The sequence below is a fragment of the Nilaparvata lugens genome, chromosome 9 (assembly GCF_014356525.2).
Source record: "Nilaparvata lugens isolate BPH chromosome 9, ASM1435652v1, whole genome shotgun sequence".
Taxonomy (NCBI): domain Eukaryota; kingdom Metazoa; phylum Arthropoda; class Insecta; order Hemiptera; family Delphacidae; genus Nilaparvata; species Nilaparvata lugens.
In genome coordinates, this window is record NC_052512.1 from 8,023,080 (window position 1) to 8,046,777 (window position 23,698).

At 34.1% G+C, this 23,698-nt stretch overlaps 1 protein-coding gene across 2 annotated transcripts in view; it reads left to right on the plus strand.

The window, feature by feature from the left end:
- LOC111047665 (predicted GPI-anchored protein 58) overlaps positions 1-20,091 on the plus strand; it is a 77,573-nt gene extending 57,482 nt beyond the window's left edge. Inside the window, exons 4-5 of one of the 2 annotated variants that reach the window (XM_039435458.1) lie at positions 17,582-17,727; positions 18,597-20,091. In XM_039435458.1, the coding sequence (XP_039291392.1) occupies positions 17,582-17,607 (26 nt within the window). In that variant the 3' untranslated portion in view covers positions 17,608-17,727; positions 18,597-20,091. Of the gene's footprint in view, positions 1-1,983; positions 2,612-17,581; positions 17,728-18,596 lie in introns of those variants that run through there. The other variant, XM_039435457.1, reaches the window with a different exon arrangement.
- Positions 20,092-23,698: the final 3,607 nt, after the last annotated feature.

Sequence of the window (23,698 nt, forward strand, 5' to 3'; positions counted from 1 at the left end):
AAAGGGAAAGTTCATCATTCAGAGGACCAAATTGAGAATCCGATCCATCGAGCATCGATGACAAACTATTGGAATCGATACGGTATTTTGATTTCCCACTTCAGTTGTAAGTCCAACAGAGATAGTGGATGATGACGAAATCGGGGATTCAGAAAGCATTGAAAGTCGAGTATGATTCTTATGAGTACCAGACAATTCAACAACCCTATCACAGTTCACATCAGTCTTCATGGAAGCCACACATTCCTTATCAAGGCAACGCCAAGTGATAACACTGCTAACAGTAGATGAGAACGATTTTCCATACTTATGTCCTTTATATATTATTCCGGGTTTATTCTTTGAGGTCTGAAAACGCTGAATATTTTCCATTCTTATAGATAATTGTTCACAGTGTTGTGTAAGATGGAGACAATATACAAGGCAAGCAACAAGAAACTAGAAGTTCATTAAGATTTAGGTAAGTTGCTATCTAGAACGATAATAAGAAGGCACGTGGAATCAACAGGTTAAACACTGAGAAAATGTAACGGGTTGTCTATAAGGTTTGCTGATAACGATTCATTGATGATTATTTGTCCTTATCACTCCAGAGAGGTTTTGCAGTCAGATTGAAAATCAACTATACTCTTGAAGTCACCGTTACATGAATCAAAACTCACCCGCACTCACAGCAGCAGACTACTATATGGCATGCAACTAGTGGCATGCAACTGAGCAAGGCGCAAAGACTGATAACATTGCACTGTTCAAGACCTAGCCAGCCGGCATCCGAAAGTGAGGTTAAAAACACTCTGATCCAGAAAACACACAACAACACGAACTTGATTCAGTATTAACATATCTTAGTAACTGCAATATGAACTCAACACTTTACTTTAGTCCTACCATAACTGATTTTTCTCTATAACGTGAGTAATACTTTAAGTTACATAAAAGTTTCGGAACAGATACAACTTTGAAACATCACAGGCGGTCCAGGCCTGCCAACGTCAAGATACATGAGAGAGGTCTAGAACCAATTTCTTCATGCAAAATTTCCTTGTGTTAGATACAGAATGGCCCAAAAACCTCATATTTTCGGTTAATTTCCAGTTCAGCTATTTCTGCCCAATCCAGTAATTGGAGATAGAGTTCCAGATGATCCCATTTTATTCAGAATTTCATAATTTGAAAAAAGGTGAGAGAAAATTTTTCTGTCCGATAAATACAAGGTATTTGGGCCACTCTGTATCTAACACAAGGAAATTTTGCATGAAGAATATTGGTTCTAGACTTCTCTCATGTATCCAAATAATATTATATTGAAAAATCAGAACTACAATATAAATTGCAAGCACACCCCCTTTTTTTATGTCCATATTGACCGGACTATCATGACTAGCAGGTAACTCATGCTCCGCAAGGGTCAGCCTGAATGATGCCACCTCCTTAGAGAGTTGACAAGTTGTCGGCGTCAGCCGGTCACCTCATGAACCGGTTTAGAGGTGACATCCGGATGGGGTGACCAGTTGACGGGGTAACACCCAGACGTCTACCCAGTGTGCAACACACACCAATTTTTTTTCAATGTGTTTGTGTTAGCCTACATGGAGCATGGAGATCGTTTGCGAGCGCTACTGAAAGCTAAACATTGACTGACCATTCTATCCGTACCCTGTTTTCTGTAGTGGTTGTTTTCTGCAGAAGTCCACAATAGTCTAGGCGCAAATTGAGTACCTAATGAAGAAATTGAGACATTTTCCACGGCTGTAACCCAAAAATGACCATGGAACAACATTTGTATCCGGACTATCAATTAAGGAATATATTCTTTCTATGAAAGCTTTCAACTCCATCTATATTGAACTTCAAAAATAATTGTTATATTTACTTCTTGAGCTATGATAAGGATCAGTGTTAGCCTGTTGCCTCCAAAGATTTTGTTAAACAATGGAGAAATGCTATTTGTACAAAATTATAATTCATAAAAATGTTTTCCAGAATTATTCCATATAATGGACGGCAATAGAGATAATAAGATTTCCTATTCAAATTATCGTTCTGTACTCTCGAAGGAAATATATAAGATTCGAGCAGGTATGCATTTAATTCAATGTAATTTCTCATGTTCATGACAAATCCAACAAGTTATGAGATGATAATTATTCTCATAATACTTAGCCTATATATCATTATAACAGTATTGTTTGAGATTTTCAGTGATAACCATTTAGGGCCGTTTGCACAGTATAGATTGCTAGACTCAATCAAGTTTAACTAGTTTAGCATCAAGTTCGTAATAGAATGTCATCATTTATAATATCAAGAAGGCTGATTTTTACAGGGGATTTGTTATTTGTTCACAACCCATCACTGCCATCAGTAAATTGATAGGTTATACAGCTACTATTTCGTCATTCAAAATAAACAGAGCTGTAAGCTGTATGATAATAAAAGAGAAAAGCGATCAAGAAATTCTTCAAAAAATGATGAAATGCTATATTTCATTTTCTTAATGTAATATATATTACTGTTAAATACAAACTTATATTTAGTTGGCACCAAAACATATATTTCAGAATGTAAGATAAAAAAGTGATTTTGTTAATAGTAACAGGCCTAATTGACCGAACGAAGTGAGGTCTAAGATTCAAGTCGATGTTTTGGAATTTCTCTTAATGTTTAAATGTTTGAATGTTCATATGTTGCACATTTACGGCGAAACGCGGAAATAGATTTTCATGAAATTTGACAGGTATGTTCCTTTTTTAATTGCGCGTCGACTTATATACAAGGTTTTTGGAAATCTTGCATTTCAAGGATAATATAAAAGGAAAAAGGAGCCTTCTTCATAAGCCAATATTAGAGTGAAAATCAGACTATAGAATTATTCATCATAAATCAGCTGTCTAGTGGACTATAATACTACCCGTTCAAAAACATTCAACATTTTGAAAATGCAAAATATATAGACCCACAATTCCTATGCCTTCCAAATGTTAGCACTTACTTGAAATTGAAGGCCACCATTGGGGTATTGTAGCACGAGATATTATATCTATATATTTGTAATATTATAGATTACAAAGGCATTGGTAACGGTATATAATAGTCTTAGGCCAGTTTCACACGGCAGAGACCTCGCTCTGGAATATCGTATTACAGAAGATCATATTTCATATTTTGCAGCTCTCCTGTACTTTCACATGGGGATCTTACGAATAAGCCGACAGATCCAACAACTATGCCGACGTTTGCTCAAACCTATGACTCATCACTTTTTCTCAAAGTCTAACTTCCTTAAAAATATAGATAGAAGATTTCTGATTTCGGATTTGGATTCAGCGACCCCAAATTCTTTAAAGTGTAAGTCCCATTTTCAAAAATACCCAAAAACAAGGGAGTTATAGCTGTTTTTAATATAGCTTTCCATTATCATATGAATGAGTCTGAGAATCGATAATAGGTTGTTTGAGGGAGTGAAAAACTTCAGCTATCTGGGTGTTGAATTGAATAATCAGAATATGATGAGCACCAGTATCAAACAAAGAATATTGTCGGGAAATAGAGCATACTACAGCAACATGAAGCTTCTAAAGAGCAGGCTCATCAGTAGAAGCAGCAAGCTTAAGATTATGAAACCCTTATAAGACCTATAGTTACCTACGGCTCTGAATCATGGACTTTGACTAAGGAAGACCAACATAATTTAAGTGTATTTGAACGAAAGGTGCTTAGAAAAGTGTACGGTCCTGTAAAAGAAGGAGAAGAGTGGAGAAGGAGAACCAATGCTGAACTTGAACTATTAATAAAAGGCCGTAGTATAGTACGCTTCATAAAGGCACAGAGACTAAGCTGGTTCGGACATATTTATAGGATGGAGGAAACCAGAATGCCAAAAATAGTGCTTAAAGAGAAGCTTCACTCAAGAAGAAAACAAGGCAGACCAAGAATTCGATGGAAGATGAGATAAGGGATGATTTGATAAGGATGGGTTATAGAGGATGGAGAGGATTTATAATGGATAGAAACGTTTGGAGGAATGTTGTGGAGGAGGCCAAAGCCCACAATGGGCTGTAGAGCTATAACAGAAGAAATATCATATGATTATATAGTACATACTAAGATAATAATACTCCTGCCTCACAAAGGACAGGCAAAGGTTTTAAGAAGTTTTTGAACACCTGAGAAGTTTATACATAAACATTTTTAATTTTTAAAAGTTCTAGTTTTCCAAAAAATATTGAACTATGAAAAGATGAATCCAAATATGAAATCATAAATCATCTCCACTCATCACCAATAAAATAGGAGGAAAAGGAATGTTGTACAGTAAAATTCACTGAATTTCAATTGTCATTCAACAATCCAATTTATCAGGTTCAAATCGTTGAGTATCACTTTAAATTCTCAGCAATTATTGACTATTTCTTTTTACAATCAGAAAAATCTATTATGAACATACAGTATAAACATTGTGCTGATCTGAATCGATCTATGGTAATAATAGGAATTGAAAGAATAGAAAATGTCATAGCATTCCAAGTAGTGATGTCTGTGTATTAGAACTGCTGAGTTGATAATGCATACTGAAAAAAAGTCATGAATAGCTCAGACCAGCCTGGCGACTTTGATGCTTTTGAAACCGGAATCTTGTTTTATTTTTATTAAAGAATGATACGGAATGAAAACCATGTATAAAGTACAAAGCTTTGTATCATGAGTAAGATTGACAATCATGGCTTGTCGATTTTAGTTGCTGACCTAATCCTCATTCCTCAGTCGTAGAACTATGGACCAAGCGCGAGCATTTGCCTTTTATGTCATATACCGTCGACACAAACTTATGAAATTTATGAAAAGCTTGATAGCTTGAATAGTGATCTGATATTTGTTACACGTTTTTATTCTAAGACATAATATGTCTTGTAGACTATTTTTAATGTTTCTTCAATGGCAGGAAAACTTTGGTTTTTCAAAGTTATCTTACTCCCTTATTTTGGGGTATTTCCAGAAATCAAGATAAATAACCTACCAAATTTCCTACACGAATACAGTGTAAGTTGTATTATAATAGCTAGAGTACTTCTGTACTGTATAGTACAGTACCTGTTCGTTTTTACCGTATAATTATATGATAATAGAAAGCTTTATTAAAAACAGCCATAACTTCCTTGTTTTCGGATATTTTCGAAAACGGGACTTATGCTTTAAAGAATTTGGGGTCGCTGAATCCAAATCCGAAATCAGAAATCTTCTATCTATATTTTTAAGGAAGTTAGACTTTGAGAAAAAAGTGATGAGTCATACTTTGTGGAAACGGCGGCGTAGTTGTTAGATCTTGCCTCTGCTTGCCTCGAGGGGAAAAGACGTGACAAAACGAGGTTCCTGGATAGGAGTCACCATGTGAAAGACACGATTTGACTCAATGTACTTCGACAAAAAAAACGAGAACACTGTTCAGTGTTCAAGTTGCACGTCTCCTATCGTGTGAAAGAGGCCTTATAGGTTGCCTCCTCAATGGCCGATTTCAATTCCAAGTACGACACGAGCGCTGAGTCTATGCATTTTAAGATCTCTGTGAAAATGTATCTTTCCATCAACGTTGTAGAAAGATGCAGCCAGACCTGATAACAGCGCTCACACTCACATTCCGGGATGACACGTCACGGTACGATAGGATAGAAAGCTCTATGTTTATTTAGGTTTTTTTCTAGACATTTCAAATTGATAAATTATTTATTAATTTTTGAGAAAACATAACAACAGGTCAATGTAACTTACTGAGCGCAAGGTCTACTGTTCACAGAACTACTAGTTAATTAACATGTTTATTCTAGTTGTATGGCCTCTATGTTAAAAACTAATGAGCCCCTGGCTGGAGAACTCACTCAAAATGCCCCTGATTAATATTCTGTCAGCTGCTCTATTAAAAGTTAATAAGAGTTGAATTAACTCATTAATTGCATGCAATTGATAATCCAGCTTCTGACAGCTCATTTGGGGTTTGTAATTATATTCTTCCTACTATGTACTATCAATGTTAGTATTATAAAAAGGACGACTCTGGGACACAAGTGTCCCAGAGTCGTCCTTTACCTCAAGGTCATCCAGGTCAACCACCTTAACCTCAAGGTCATCCAGGTCAACCACCCCAACCACAAGGTCATCCAGGTCAACCAACCCCAACCTCAAGGTCATCCAGGTCAACCACACCCACCTCAAGGTCATCTAGGTCAACCACCTTAACCTCAAGGTCATCCAGGTCAACCACCTTAACCTCAAGATCATCCAGGTCAACCACCTTAACCTCAAGGTCATCCAGGTCAACCACCTTAACCTCAAGGTCATCCAGGTCAACCACCTTAACCTCAAGGTCATCCAGGTCAACCACACCCACCTCAAGGTCATCCAGGTCAACCACACCCACCTCAAGGTCATCCAGGTCAACCACCTTAACCTCAAGGTCATCCAGGTCAACCACCCTAACCTCAAGGTCAGAAAAAAAAATTTTAAAAAGAAAAAAAAAAAAAAATGAAAAAAAAAATTAAAAAAAAATAAATAAAAAAAAAAAATAAAAAATGAAAAAAAAATAATAAATAAAAAAATTGAAAAAAAAAAAAAATTAAAAAAATTAAAATTATAATTGAAAATTAAAAAAAAAAAAAAAAAATTAGAAAATTAAAAAAAAAAAAAATTGAAAAAAAAAAAAAAATTTAAAACACATAAAATCGGGAAAAAAGGGAAAAAAAATTCCCTCCAGATCCTTAACTGGGGTACAAAAGGAGTTGTTCGACAAGGAGTGAGGCATTGTGTCTTTGACAGTTGTGCCGTCAGTACATGTGTATGTGATTCGGCGTATTGGTTTTGGATCACTTTCATCTTTATCAACATCAGAGTAAGTACCAGTGCATTTTATAGTTCTATATATTTATATTATATTCATGATTTAAAAATTAAGTTCAAAAGAGTAGAATATTGAAGTAGTTTGAGACTGACAATTAAATTCTAAAATGACTTAATTTGAAAATGACAAGTTTATAATGAATTAGGTTCCAATACATAGAGTACATAACATAGTCAAAAATGACTAGTGTAATTATGAATTAGGTTCCAATACATACAAGTTATGAGTTTAATTATGATTAGGTTCTTCAAGTTGGTGGTTGTAATCCATCCTAACCTAAAAACATATAATCACAAAGTAGATCCTAGACCCCCATTCACATTCCCCATACAGCTCCAGACCATTATCCTTAGAACATAAACACCATCGAGTAAATGACATAGTCAAAAATGACAAGTTTAATTATGAATTAGGTTCCAATACATAGAGTAAATGACATAGTCAAAAATGACTAGTGTAATTATGAATTAGGTTCCAATACATACAAGTTATGAGTTCAATTATGAATTAGGTTCTTTGAGTTGGTGGTTGTAATCCATCCTAACCTAAAAAACGTATAATCATAAAGTAGATCCTAGACCTCCATTCACATGTTGTAATTCATCCTAACCTAAAAAACGTATAATCACAAAGTAGATCCTAGACCCCCATTCACATCCCCCATCCCCACCCATCCCCATAAGTGGATCCTAGACCTCCATTCACATGATTGTAATTCATCCCAACCTAAAAACCGTATAATCACAAAGTAGATCCTAGACCTCATTCACATTAACCCATCCCCACCCCACCCCACCATACAGCTCCGGACCATCATCCCTAGAACAAAAACACCTATGAACCTCCATCCCCCAACCCACGATCCTAGATACCGATTCACCACCTTCATCCCCCACATCCGTTGATAGTGATTCATATATAGAGTTGAATACTGCATACCATACTAATACAATATTGTTTTGCATTGTTCCAGATCTCATCACTCTGCATTCAACATGCATGCTTCCAACATTCAAGTCGTGCTCTGCCTCATGATGGCTCTTGGAGCCTATTCACTGGATCCAAAGTATAGGAGTGAAGACTTTCTAGCATCCAGGGAGCATGGACTGGATACATACAACATTTTCCACATCAGGCAATGTCTGATGTCATCCAACAAGTTCAACCATGACCTTGCAACAATGTACAATGATGTCAGCAACTGGTACTTAAAAATCGCAGGAGAGCATGAAGTGGGGGAGGAACTGTGTCAACAAATCCACTGCGCATATGATCTGCGTAACAGTCTCCACCCATCATTCACATCGCTGGATTTCCTTGAAGCAGTTATTACAAAGTCAGTCGAGGTGTGCTCATCCTACTGTCAACATGGGCTGTCAACAACATCTACATCCAGTACTTCAATCAGCAATGCGCCAGCAGACTCTGAATCACCATGTCCTTGTGGTGATTGCATTTTTGTCATGAGTGCAAGGTGGAGTGTTGAGCCACTCACTATCGCCACCAGTCGTCCCACTATCGCCACCAGTCGCCCCACTATCGTCACCAGTTGTCCCACTATCGCCACCAGTCGTCCCACCATCGCCACCAGTCGTCCCACTATCGCCACCAGTCGCCCCACTATTGCTGCCAGTCGCCCCACTATTTCTGCCAGTCAACCCACCACCGCCACCAATCATCCCACCAGCTGAGGCCAAGACGGTTCCAATTTGACAGTAGCCCTCATCACACCAATCAGTTAATATCAAATGTATTACCATTTGTAATATGATAATAAAGAAATAAACCCTCATTGGCTGATCCACTGTCTAAAACTAACTCTCATGTATGAAATAAACCTCATTTTATGTGTTAACCATTGATTGAGAGTTTCATTAATTCAATGTTCAACACCTCATCCCATAGATAATAATAATAGTAGGTCAGCATCTTGCACATCAATATAGATGTTTCCTCTAGGTCAATACTGAAATAGCATATAGTTGAAGCTAGTTAATAGATATCCATTATGGTCTAGTGGTTAGCGGCGCCGCTTTCCATGCTGTAGGTCCTGGGTTCAAACCTTCAGGGGCTGAGATTGATGTAGGGTCCCAATTGATAAGGTAAGTATACAGGGTTGTATACCATTACACCATAATTGATATCTTTTGATATTTTGCATCTTGGTCAACCTATTGCAACATGTCAATAGATATTTTCATTGAAAGCATAACTACCTAATTTCTTATCTTTATGAGGAAGTAGGTAATCATTAATAACAAATGGCTCATTACACATAGTATTTATTGGCAAACATATAATTAATCTTCAGTATTGAACAGAATATACAGCTGAAGAAGTCTTTCTCCTCGGCTATAATCATTGTTGGTGACATAACGCTCAACTGATGGCTTTTCCTTTCACGAACAATGCATGGTCCATCACTTCATCATATCCCCCAGTAGATGGCAGTGGCATAGGTATGCGTATAGCATTGCAGATGCTAATCTCAAAAGCTGAATCACCAGATGTTCCATCCTCCAGCCTGAATCGTTTCACATGTCCTGTGCTCTCAATTTTGTAAATCCTGCAAATTTGATCTCCTTTTGACCCAGTCCCAGTAGACATTTGGATTGTTGTCCGCATATAAAATCACACTTGTAGTATTGGTCCTGATTGAGAACACTCAACACAATCTTCACATCCTTATCCCTCCAGTTGGGTACCTTCTCAAGATTAACAATAGCAGCCATTCTACCCTTATCCAACTTGAAGAAAGATTTTAGCAGTATGCAAGTATCATCAAACATGACAGTGAATTTCATTGCAAGTCCTGGTGGGCATGACGAATTGCCCTCTTGTTGATATTATCCTTGATACTCTTCATAGTTGCATGAAAACTTTCAGCAGGAAACATTTCACATCAGTGGAGGTCACATGAGTATTTCTCAATGGGTTGTGAAGATCATCACATACAAAGAAAACGTTTCTATCCTTGACTGTATCAACAACAGCCTGCTGCTTCTGCCTGAGTCGTATGCATGCACAACTATGAGATTCATGAGACACTTGTGTCCCAGAGTCGTCCTTTTTATACTACTAATGTTATCCTGTTATTTCTAAACGCAAAGGAGTGAGTCAATATTGTTTGCCAACGAACTTAATCTACTGTAATAGGGTTCAAATATTATTTGTTGAAAAGTTGATGGCTGATTGATGGAGACAATCAAGAGTAATTGTTTCACAAGCAAACCTACAAAACGTATATATACGTTTCGAATAAATACGAATACAGCATATTTGATTGTTGACAGCAAGAAACTCTGGAATTGTATAGATGAGCTGTTGGACAAAGAAAAGAAAACCACTGATGTAAACATTGAACCTAGTGTCTTGAATAATTATTTTGCAGAGGTTGGCAAGTCGCATGCAGAAAAGATAAGAAACTCCAATATTGATATTCATTTCCCTGACAATTGTCAACTCACCAAAGTCTTTTTTCTGGTTTCCAACAAATGAATGTGAGGTAATTAAAACAATATGTACATTAAAAAATAGCTCTTCACCTGGTATTGACAATATAAGTAATTTTGTTTGAAAAATATATCCAGTTTCATTGCTAGTCCATTGTCCTTCATAATAAATAAGTGTTTTGAACAGGGATACTTCCCAAGGAGTTCAAAATTGCTAGAGTCGTACCTCTTCACAAGGGTGGAATTAAAAATGATCCTAGTAATTATCGACCGATTAGCCTACTTAGTAGCCTGTCTAAGGTAATGGAGAAAATAAAAAACAAGAATTGTAGAATACCTAGATAAATTCAATATTATACATAAAAATCAGTATGGCTTCCAAACCGGCAAGAGTACACAAGATGCTATATTACACCTGGTAGACATAGTGACAGATAACTTTAATAACAATAAAAAAACTCTTACAGTGCTGCTGGACCTGGCAAAGGCTTTCGACACAATTCCACACAAAAATTTGTTGAACAAACTGAAAAATATAGGAATTCGTGGCAAGGCATTAGATTTGTTCAAACAAAAGACAGAACACAAATCATATCAATAGGAAGCAAGTCTGATCAGGTGCATTTGTCGGAATATGGGGTACCCCAGGGAACTGTGTTATCTCCATATTGTTCCTGGTGTATATGAATGATTTGCTCAAACTTAATTCTGAAAATAGAACAATTATTTCATTTGCTGATGATACCATTGTGACTTTCTCGGGTTCTACATGGGAGGAGGTGAGAGATTTGGCAATGAAAGATTGAAGACGGTCAAGACATGGTTGGATATCCATACACTCACATTGAACCATAAAAAAAGTTCATTCATAGCTTTTTCCCCTACTGCCGGATCACAACCAACAAATTAAGATTGCAAATTCATGATGCATCATGCATTTGCCTGCTGCGCTGGATCATTGTCAGTGCCCAATGATTGATAAGGTGGACCATGCTAGGTATCTGGGTGTTATAATGATTCTCATCTTAGATGGAATTATCATATTGATGACAAATGCAAAAAATTGAAATACCTCATTTTCAGATTCTACAAAATCAATTGATAAATGACATAGAAATAACTAAATTAATCTATATAGCGTATGTACAATCTATTCTACAGTATGGGATTCTGGCGTGGGGGGAGCCGCGGGCTGTCATATAAACAAATTTTTGTAATGCAGAAGCACATAATAAGGGCAGCTTTGGTAAACCTAGACTCTATCCAAGTAGTGAGCTTTTTCGGGAATTGGGAGTACTTACTGTTAGGGAATTATATAGTAAAAATATTATCCAATATGCATACAAAAGTAATTTCAGACTAGAAATACGAGATACACCATACAACCTACGAGCATAACGATAAACCAGCAAAGGGTAGACTTAGATGTATGCAGGAAACAATTCAAATACAGAATGAATAAAATTATGCGTTTAGTTCCAATGAGAATAGTAGAGATGAGCTGCAAAAAATATCACACTAGAGAATTTGATGATTGGTTGAAAGCAAATACTATATTGTAATCCTTAAAACAGTAACCCTATCTAACAATATTTGCTTCAAACTAAAAAGTGAGCTGCCATCTTGAAGAATAAAAAAATTTAATAAATGAATAACTGTTTTTTATAAATTGAGCTGAATTTCAATCCGGGAAAAAAATAAATACGAGAATAAATCATCTAAACTTCAGTGTATTTGCTGTTATCATATTGATTTACATTTGCTTCAATCTAGAAAATTTTATGAAAACAGGAAATATTATTTCATGATAGAAAATAATACAGTATACAAAACAAATAGAGTTTTAGGTTTCTGCAGATCACCATCAGAAATAAAATAAAATAAATGAGGAAAATAATAAAGGGAGAGTATATCCCTACATTTTTACAATAAATTCCCCCTACAAGGTCGATTATTGTTATGTAATGTCTACTGCTTCACTATTGTTATATATATATATATGTTGTTTTTATGTAGAAGTTATATCATTGTGACTCAGGTTTATGCTACAGAAGATTATCATTGTGATATGCCATTGTTACTTCTGTTTCTGTTTTTTAATTAATATACTCAAAAAATTTACGGTATTGTATTTTTCATCATTGTAAAAAATAAGCACAACTCGCACTCCGCGCTCAGATTTTTCTTTGCGGGTGCTATTTTTCCGTAAATTATTAGTTAATTTTTGTTTGTAAAGTGTTTTTATGGAAATAAATTTTGATTTGATTTGATTTTTGATTTGAAACGGACAACTCGACGAGGCTCTTGTCATATCACTATTGAGAACTTGTCATTACCTCCTTCAATAAGTGGCCTAATGAATGTCGTTGAAAACAGTTTGTTCATTTTGTAACTGACGTTTTTTTCATCTTTTTTCATGTTCAGTAAGAGTTAAATTGGATGGATTCTACTTGTACAATGATGGAAGTATCAACACAAGGAAAGTAGTTGGATCCTTAGATTTTGGATCGTAAGTCAGTGGATGAATGATTCTTTTTGTTCATTAATATTAACATATTTATCTTTTCACCCTTTTTTAAATCAAAGTGTTCAACATCAAAATGAAACAATTGTAGCCTTGCTCCGGTATGAATGCCAATTTGGCTACGGTATTGCACTATATTACTGGGAAAAATTCATCTCCATAATTTCAGGCAATTCAACAACATTTTCATATTTACAGCCAGTATTAAATCTACAAATTTATACCGCCATCTTGTTTACCAAGATTGCCATCATGAATGTTATCTCTTTATACACATTATTTTAACAAAGAAATTGATAGTTTTCAAGTCTGTACCTCAAGGATTATTGAGATACACGGTTTTCCAATATTTTTAGGTTTATCATGAAGTAGTCATAAAAACGTTAATTTTATAGTTCAATTCAATAACAGTTACTTGGTGCAGCTGCTAGAATGGCATCATAAAAATAATAACTCCATTACAAATTATTATTTTAAGAACTTGAAATAATCGGGGATAGATCATAAATTACGTTTCTAAGAAATTTTGTATCATAACTTTCACCAATAAAACGTCACTGAAAATAGATATGAGGCTTTCAGAAGCTACACTGACTCTAACTCCACCATTCAAAATTTTTAGAACCAACAGTTCAATAGTCCGGGCAATGAATGCTCAAAAAGGGTATAGAGGGGGGTGTTTGGAAGACAATTTTTGACCCCACAGTTCTTTTTAGGGTAGTAAGGAGGTAAACATATCGAAAGTCCCCACCCCTACTCCATGTGCTAAGGGGGTGGTGGTGATTTATAGGTACCAGTATTTGGCTTCTCGCATAAAACTCAAACCTATGTATCTTAAAAACTTGACTGTCATATAAGAAATAGAAGCTTACAAAATTTCCTACAATAATATTCATTCTAAAAAATTTTCCATATCTCCTCTAGTTTTCGAGACATCCGCCCTTGAAGGCGTGACATTTTTGAAAAAAACACATTTGCCACTGTCAGATTTCGCACTACGCACTGTGTTTCTGTCCCAACTTGTCGCGTTAGTGCGTTAGTCACTTTGTCATTGGCTCACTTGCACTGTGTCTTTTGAAGTTCATGAATTCCATCAGCTTTGGTCATATTATATTCGTACATTAGTTTTATTGTATATTTTGTCATTATTTTGGAGTATTCCTACTGTATGTAGATGTTTTTCATTAAAATATTCTGTAAGATAGACTAGATTACTTTTTGTATTTTTGAGGTTGCCCATTGACCTGATTTTATCTCATTCACTTATTGCCATTTAAAATAATTCTGTTCCCATTGAATTCAATCATTATCTCATTACTGAGCATTACGCATTGAAATTCTATTTTATCTCAATATTTTGACCAATATTACATTTAGATATTTTGGGTATTTGTCTTCTATTAACTGCTAATATAATTATTATCAATTGGCAATCTCAATTCATAGGTATTTTTTTCACTGTTTTGTATTCATGACTATTGAGTTAAATAATCAAATCTCATTCCACTGCCCTGTGTGGAGTTTCCTAAGCTTAAGACAGTATGTCACGTTTCTTTAAAGATATAATAAATCTATTGAACTGTTTTACTTAAACCTATGTTTTTATTTGGCGTCTTTCTCAGCTACTAGTTTTATTATCAATTATCATTCATATTTTGGCATGTAGGATTTGTGCAGTAGAAAAATAAATATACATTTTGTATTTCTCAAACTTTCTTCATTTAATATAAAAGCATTTATCACAGTCCACTGCAATTTCAATTAGTAGCACAGATCACACAGCCACCAATTTCTTTCTATTTTTGCTCTTATAAATTTTGAAAATCGATGGAAAATATCAATGCTGATTATGAGCTTATAGAGCATTAAATTCTCTTCAATTCAATGTATAATTTCACACTTTTACGAATTTTCCTACACCTTTTACAGCAGCTTTAGTGTTGAGTGTGAAATCTCCTTTTCTGCAACAATAGACCAATTGACAAAGTAATTTGGAGGGAATGTTTTGAACATGAATTTTTAAATTTGCAGCTTTGTTGAGATTAGTTAGAAGGAGTACATATCAAAAGTCCCCATTCCTAACTCATGTGCTAAGGGGATAAGGGTGGTTTAAAAGTTGCATTTTTCAGCGTTTTGCTTCCACGCTCATATCTTTAGAAAAATGCGTTCAACCGACATAAACTGACATTCAAAAATGAAGCTTGATAAACTCTCTACACTTTTTGTTCAGTGTAATCTTGTGATATTCTCAGCAGTTCCCGAGATATTCTCTCTTGAAGGTGTATAATATTGTTGAAATAACAGCTTTTTATCCAATGTTTTGCTCTTTCAGGGCTTATAACTCTCCAACAATGCATCATAAAAACTCATGCTTATCGTAGGTTTGTAGAGCATTGAATTGTCTTTGAAATGATGTATTATTTTACTATTCCAAGTTTCCCTTTCATTTTTATAGCAGCTTCAATGTAGGGGGTGAGATTCTCATTGCTGCAACAATAATTGATTGTTTGACAATGACATTTGAAGGGGGTGTCTGTGACACAATTTTGACTTTGCAGCTTAATTTGGACTAGTTACTAGGTGAGCATAGCAAAAGTGCGTATCTTAATCCCCTCTTTTAAAGGTGTGGAACCGCTGAGTTGACACTTGTTGCAGCAATGAAAATTTCACCCGACACATTGAAGCTGCTATAAAAATGAAAGGAAAACTTGGAATAGTGAAATAAGACATCATTTCAAAGACAATTCAATGCTCTACAAACCTACGATAAGCAAAAGTTTTTATGTTGCATTGTTGGAGAGTTATAAGCTCTGAAATAGCAAAACATTGGATAAAAACCTGCTATTCTAAATATTCACTTTCAAGAGCGAATATCTCGGGTACTGTTGAGAATATCACAAAATGAATAACACTGAACAAAAAGAGTAGAGAATTTATCAAGCTTCATTTTTGAATAGTAATAATTTTTTATGTCAGTTGAACGCATTTTTCTCAAGATATGAGCGTGGAAGAAAAACGCTGAATAATGCAAATTTTAAACCACCCTCATCCCCTTAGCACATGAGTTAGGAATGGGGACTTTTGATACTCTTTTGTACTCCTTCTTACTAGTCTCAACAAAGCTTCAAATTTATAAATTTTTGTTTAAAACATTCTCTCTAAATTCCTTTGTCAATTGGTCTATTGTAGCAAAATTGGAGATTCCATACTCAACACTAAAGTTGCTGCAAAAGGAGTAGGGAAATTCGTAAAAGTGTGAAATTATGCATTAAATTGAAGAAAATTTATTTTTCTATTAGCTCATAATCAGCATTGATTTTGCACATCGATTTTTAAAAAGTCGAGCGAAAATAGAAACAAATTTGTGGCAAACGTGGTTTTTTCAAAAATGTCATACCTTCAAGAGCGGATATCTTGAAAACTAGAGGTGATATGGAAAAAGTTGTAGAATGAATATTGTAGGAAATTTTGTAAGCTTCAATCTGTTATATGACAGTCAAGTCCTTAAGATACATACGTTTTGAGTTTTATGCGAGAAACAAAAAAAATGGTATCTTAAAACCACCCCCACCCCCTTAGCACAGTTGGTAGTGGTGGGAAATTTTTATATGTTTACCTCCTTACTACCCTTAAAAGAACTGCGGGGTCAAAAATTGTCTTCCCAACTTTTCCCTCTATTAACCTTTCCTTGACTGGACTAGATTAAGTTATTAATCCATAAAAAAAATTCTGAAAGTTATTTAGCCCAATTTATATATTTATGGAGTTAGTCATTTTGGTCGATGAAAAGTATTCAAAAATGCAACCCTACCATAAGTGCATTTTGTTGGTTAAAATGATGTTACAGGTGGAAATGTGTAACAACAATCTTTATGTAGAGCAGTTTATTGTGATTTGAGTCCCTCAAGTCACCATCATTGATGGTAACCATTCTATGGCCGATTTAACAAACGCTGAATTCGCAATTTTGAATCAGCCATTATGTGGCCCAGTTGTGAACCCAGAACACGCATCAAGTCGTTAGGATATCCTGAGGTACCCTGGAATCAGAATATTTGGGTCTGTTTCCATCTTCACGAATTTCCTTCTAACATTAACAAGGAAATATTGCATGAAATTAGAAATCAGAACTACCAATATATTTTTTGTCATAGTCATTGAATTTCAGCTGTTTTCCATGCATGAAATCAATCCGGTAAACAGCTGTTTGCAGAACAAATAACCATATGATTCTCATTGCAGCATACTCTAATGTAATGAAACTATATATTTCCTTTACAGTCAAGTATGTTTCCTAGTTTCGAAATGGGAACCGCAAAACTGCTACAAAAAACCACCTTCAGCGCTCCAGGTGGAAGTTTTCTCAACTTCCACAAAATTCCTGTTCCAGAATTTGTAAACTAGGTTATGTTTATAGAATGCATGTAGTAAAGTCAGCACAAGCGGGTAATGCTTTCTATTTCTCAATTATTCTTCTTTAGATTATTATGACAAAAAATAGTATATGTTACTTGGACGTGAATTTCTTTTGCAGTGCTCGAATGATATTCTAGTCTCCGCTAACGCCTCGACTAGAAACATCATTCTCGCCTGCAAAAGGTCCCTTTTATTCCCGTCCTTGTTACGTAAGATGCTATTGCAAGCACCAATGTATACCGTATATAGAGACTGGACTATGTATTCGATTTCACAAGTTAATTTTAATTTCAATTGCAGGTGCCCAGTCGATCTTGCTACAATGAATAATGGAAAAACGTTCTCAAAAGAAGACCTTATTAATAATTTCGGAATCCGTGTTACTCCAGCAGGCAATATAATAAGAAAATATAGATCTTCAGTACAGGGAAAAATTACAGCTGCAGGTACAGTCAATCTATTTCCGTGCGAATATGCACATCTCTGTTCTCAATTTTTGTGAGTTTATGTATATAAACTTCTAAAATAAATATTGTAGTCCTCTATGATATGACTCACTTTTCGCATTAAAAATAGTGACTTTTTATTCCCAAAAATTAATTGGTTTGATGGAGAAAATAGATTGCAGCTTTCAATAAAAATTGGAGATTGTATCCATAGCCGTTATGTAGACTCACACCAAACTCTCACCATTAATTATTCTAATTTAACGGATAAAGCTGACAGATTTGAGACTTTCAATTGATAATTTAAAATCTGCTTATTCTGCTACTACACACGAACATATTGCATATGTAATTGAAGTAGGCTATATAGAGGGACAAGTTATAGCTAATTTAAAGAAAATACTCAAACAACAAGAAGAATGAGTACCGTAAGAATAATTTTGAATATTAATAATAATCAGCAGTCATGTAAGTCACTATCTAAGAAACTAGAATTTATGACTGTGTATGGCCTTTACATCTACAGAACAATTTTACAGGTAAAAAGTAACGAGCACTCATTCAATAGGCAATCAAATGTTTACAATTACCATACAATATAAAGAAATGATTTCATTATAATGGAACAATAGCTTTTTAAATTTCTCCATTCTTGGTTATTTTGTATCTTGATTTATCATTCAATTTTGTTTCTTCATTTTAATATTTTTACCGTAGTTTATTGTTTTCATGAGAGCATTAAAATTGAGCATCAGAGTGCTACTCTTATAATTGTTATGAACTGAAATAAATACAAAGAATAACGTAGTGTAATATGACTTTTACATTACTACGGTTCTTACTAATATTTTATAAATTCTATTTTACAGAATTGGCACAATTTTTTCGAGGAAATGAGAAGTTCGATCGTTGAACGCTCTTCCTCGTCTGCTGTTTAGAGCTTTTTAGTGTTAATGTTTTGTGTCATCTCACTTTCCTACTGGTTTCAATTTCTTGTACATGTTTTCTCACGGGAGTGACAGCTTAATCTATTATACATAATGAAATAACCCATGAAATCACATCTCCTTCCCAGAGGGAAGCCAGCAATAGCAAATCTCTACAGGAAAAATTGAAAGTACAGCAATGACTAATAATGTATTTTTTACACTGTAATAGCATTGTTATTTTTGAATATGCATCCCTTTACACAGATTCCAGTACATCTTTTTATCGCATTTACTCATCAGTATAATTTGCAATATAAATGAATTTTTTATGAAAAATGAAATTGTTTATTCTTCATTTTTTTTATTTGAACAATAAGTGAGTTACAAAGATACACAATATTATAATTAGATTTTGTAAGGGGTTATCTAGTGCAACAGAACAGCTTAGAAATTATCAATCAAATAAATAAAGAAATAAGATAAAACCCTCATTAAGCAAACAGTTCTCGGTGAATGAGAACTCGGTGACTGGTGGATTCCATCCAAAGTCTTTTTTTTTAATTTTAAACTGTAATTAAGATTATTAATGTAATTTTACAAAAATAAATATTTAAAATTTATTAATAGATGAAGGTCAATATTTAAAATACCGTATTGAAAAAATCAAACTAGTTGAATTAGTAACTTATCAATTATCAATAAATACTTGTATTATATTAAAAAATATTTTCTCAATTTCAAACCAGCAGGTAGGAGAGACGTTGGAAGACCAAGGAAAAGGTGGTCTCGAAACTAAGCACGATTCTAAAGATAAATTATTATAATTATAATTTTGATAAATTGAGATATTCAAGAACAGAACAAGCAATTATGCCTAAAAGTCAGTAGAAGAAAAATATATCAAATTATATATTATTGATATTGATAATTGTTTTAATGAATTAATTGGTTGATATAAGTTATTTCTCACTCTTCACATTCAACTGATCACTGAGGGAAAAAATTAATGTGCTTTCGGTGTCACTTTGCGCTCTAGTTACCCGAATAATTATTATGATGAGTTATAATATTATTATACTTATCCTATTTTTCCTGTAGTAGATATTTGAAAAAAAATGTGATTTCATTGGTTATAATAATATATAAAATGTTTCGTTTTTATCTCAGAAAATGGAGGGGAATTCGACTAAAATGACATACTATTTTGATCTTACATCAAATTCTTTATAAATACAATTCCAACACAGTTTTATTTGTAAATTGTTCTATATTATAATGAAAGAAATAATTGGCTTATACACGTACGGGATAGGAAAGGGGCGTACAAGGAAAATACACCAAAGTCCACTTTTTCCTAACTTTGATTTTTTATTAGTTTTTCATTAATTCTATAAACTATGAATGTTAAATAATTAATTATCAACAAATATAAAGAACTAGCAGGAACCCGTGCTTCGCAAGGATCTATTTTCAAAATTGATAATCTGGAAACTTGACGTACCGTAATGAAATTTTGAAGAATTGAAAATAGGCCTATAACCATCCTTGGTTAATTAAGAATCTAGCCTATATGCAAAATTTCAAGTTGATTAGTCCAGTAGTTCAGACGTGATAATGCGTCAAACATAATTTTCCTATCCTGTACATGTATAATAATAAGCCAACTCTTTATTTTATCATAGATATGGTTAACGACTGCAAGAGATAGGAGTGTGGAACAGAATAGTTGTGAAACTATGATAGCCCCAGAAGTTTCTCGAACACAATAGTAGGTACTACATGAACTTTTTGAAAGTGATTTAAAAAAAATGTTAAAACAACAGAACTAAAAGTTGTCAAACTTATCATTCTACCTCCATTTAGAGAGTTCGATTCTTGTTGGCAAGAAACATGTTATTCAACGCAGAAATCATTGTTAATTTACTAAACGATAGGATAAGTTGAATAGTTTCCCTTTCAGGGGGAGTTTTGACAACCCACAAAACTCATTTTTCATTTGAGGAAATATCGAAAAGGTACATAGGATCTTATTTTTTGTTCAGCTTGCCAAAATACCCCTCATTTCAATATTAAAATTTTTGACTGACTCTACAGTGAGTCAATAATTCTATCACGGCTCGAATGATTTTGAAATTGTAATAAAATAAAAATGGTAGAGTTGGAAATTGGAATTGAAAAAATGGAATTAATAAAATTAATTCATGTGAATGTCAACACCTTTATTTAAAGACATATTAACTGCATGCGTTTTTGTATTGCCGATACAGCATTGATAAAACTGTAGACGTTTATTTAGCAGTCTCAAAAAACTGTTCTAGCTAAAAAATTAATAATCCATACATTGGGCCTATACATTGCATCAGGAAAATGAAGTTCAAAACTATGGTTTTCCTAAACATATGTTGTTGACATAATTTCTTTGATGCAGCTGTTTCACATTCGCCATATTATTATACAGAGTTTGTGAAAAAAATATTGATTATCAAAACAATACTTTTATTATATTAATAATAATATTAAACATATTTATCAATTATATTATATAATTTAATTGATAAATATTGAACAATATTATTGAGGTTGAGTGGAATCAGGTAAAAAGCAATAACAGAACAATATTATTTTGTTATTTCCAATGATTACAACATATGTTAGAATATCACATGTCAATAAATAAATTATTTCATTTCCATATGGCACTCACCTTACCATGTTCATAACCTTACTTAATAGGATCCTTTTTCATCCTTTGAAACCCTTAGAGGCAATATATCTCAAAATCCGTTCTTAGTGCGCGTCTAGCATGTTTGAAGAATATTTGTGCATAGTTTCAAGTCTGTAGGACAATTATTTTGAGCTGTAGTGTGATTTTACATCAAAATTTTCGAAAAATGCCCTCTCCTGGACCCCCCTTGCTCCTGATCAAAATTTTTCTGCATAGATCTAATTTTTTTCGTAGCTGAAGAAAAAGTTCCTCATGACTTTGCTGTGCAATGAGCGTTAAAAAGTACAAAATTTTGGGCGGTTCCTAGCTCCCTCAGGGGGGCAAATTTCTGAAAATCCTTTCTTAGTGGATGTTTTTAGGCTACCATAAGCAATCGTGCAAAATTTCAAGTTTTTAGGCTCAGTAGTTTTGGGCTGTGGTGTGATTTCAGTCTGTCGGGGCTTAGCCTTTTATAAGTATAGAGAGATATTTAATTTCTTGCATTATGAAATTATTTTTTGAAAAATCACTAAAAGGAAATTATGATTGATGTAAGAAATTAAAATTTATTTCATGAAAATTTCAGTTTTATGGACTTGATGGATTTTCCATGTATGCCCACGCAAGGATGGTTTAGGCCTATTTTGAATTCTCAAGATTTCAGAAAGTCAAGTTTTCAGTTTGCCACGTTTTCAATTAGAGCCTTGCGCAGCACTACATAATATAGTTATTAAACAATTATCAGTGTTTTTACTATCTTCAATAATATTGTCTCTCTCTCTCTCTCTCTCTCTTTTAAATTTTTGAAAATTTCTGCAACTATGTCATTTTAGATGGAGGTATGGGAGTTAAATGAAATACCTCTTTTATATCCTGGTAAGCTCATAAATTGTGTGTCAAATAAAAAGTATCCAATTTTTGAAAAATTCACATGTATTTTTATTGATACATGAACTGTAAGGTAATATTAAATAATAATGGTTAAGTCAAAGTATTATTAATAATTGTGTTATTGGGGTTCATAAACGAGTATTTCCACTTTTTCCATATTTCAGTAAATATTTAGTGTTTGAATATTGTTGTTGTTATAGTTTTCTAATGTTCATTGGAATTATCTGAGTCTTATAAGAATTATTGTTTGTTATATTTTAATAGATTCACCTTTGGAATAGTTGTTAGTTAGAGAGGTGAATTTGATGTTTGTTTGGAATAAAATAAATTGAAATAATTATCATGATTAGTACATTATTTATCTCCCATTTAGTAGTTTCCCAAGGAGTTACTTTGACAAGGGATCTCTGACGTATAGGCCTAACTATATACGGTACAGAGTGTCCCAAGAGAGGTGTAAGTTGAAAGCCAAAGACCATATATTCTACCTAAAATTTGCAACAAAAAATGTTCAGTTAAATTTTCCTATATCAACCTTAGTTTTCAAGATAAGTCGATTTTCGATATTTTTAGAAGACGTGACAATGACTAGAAGTTGAAATTTGATTCCAAGGATATGATTGGAAAAAAGAGGAAATTTCCAATAAGATTCAGGAATAATTTGTTTCTTTGTTTGACATTTTTGAACTTCTCAAACTGTTTGAAATTTGGCTTTGACCGACGAATGTACTTTTTTCAACTTTCAGCGCTCATTGTAAAGTTCAAAAACGTTAAACAATCGAACGAGCTATATCAATCCTATTGAAAATTTCCTCCTCTTTCCAATCATAACCTTAGAATTGAATTTTGAATGATAGTTTTCAGGTGCCGTATTTACGTTTTTAAAAAACCGAAAAATCGTCTATCCAGTATCTTGAAAATCAAGGTTGAACAACTCTGGAAAAGCCTAACACAAATCACAGGATTGAGAAAGAAATCATCAGATAGTTTTCCCATAGAGCATTTTCTGAAAGACAAGGAGAAAATCTCGTCTGAAGATATCCTCCAAGCGGCAAACACACTGGATGAATATTATGTAGGTGATGGTGCAAACCTTGGAAATGCTATTCCTAATGTGATTGAAAATATTATAGACTAGCCGTCAGGCTCGCTTCGCTCGCCATATCCGTTTAGTCTGGACCCCCGACTGGATCGTCCACGAATGAAACCAGCAGGCTCGCTTCGCTCGCCTGTATTTTTATCATATGTTAGGACGATCCAGTCGGGGGTCCAGACTAAACGGATATGGCGAGCGAAGCGAGCCTGACGGCTAGTAATATAATATTCCCAGGAATAGCTTTAATTGAAGTAGCAGTGCCCAATCAATTTTTCCGCGATAAATGCATTTCAATCTTCAACTTGGTGCCAACCTAACAAAATCAACTCAACTTAATGCCAACCTGACAAA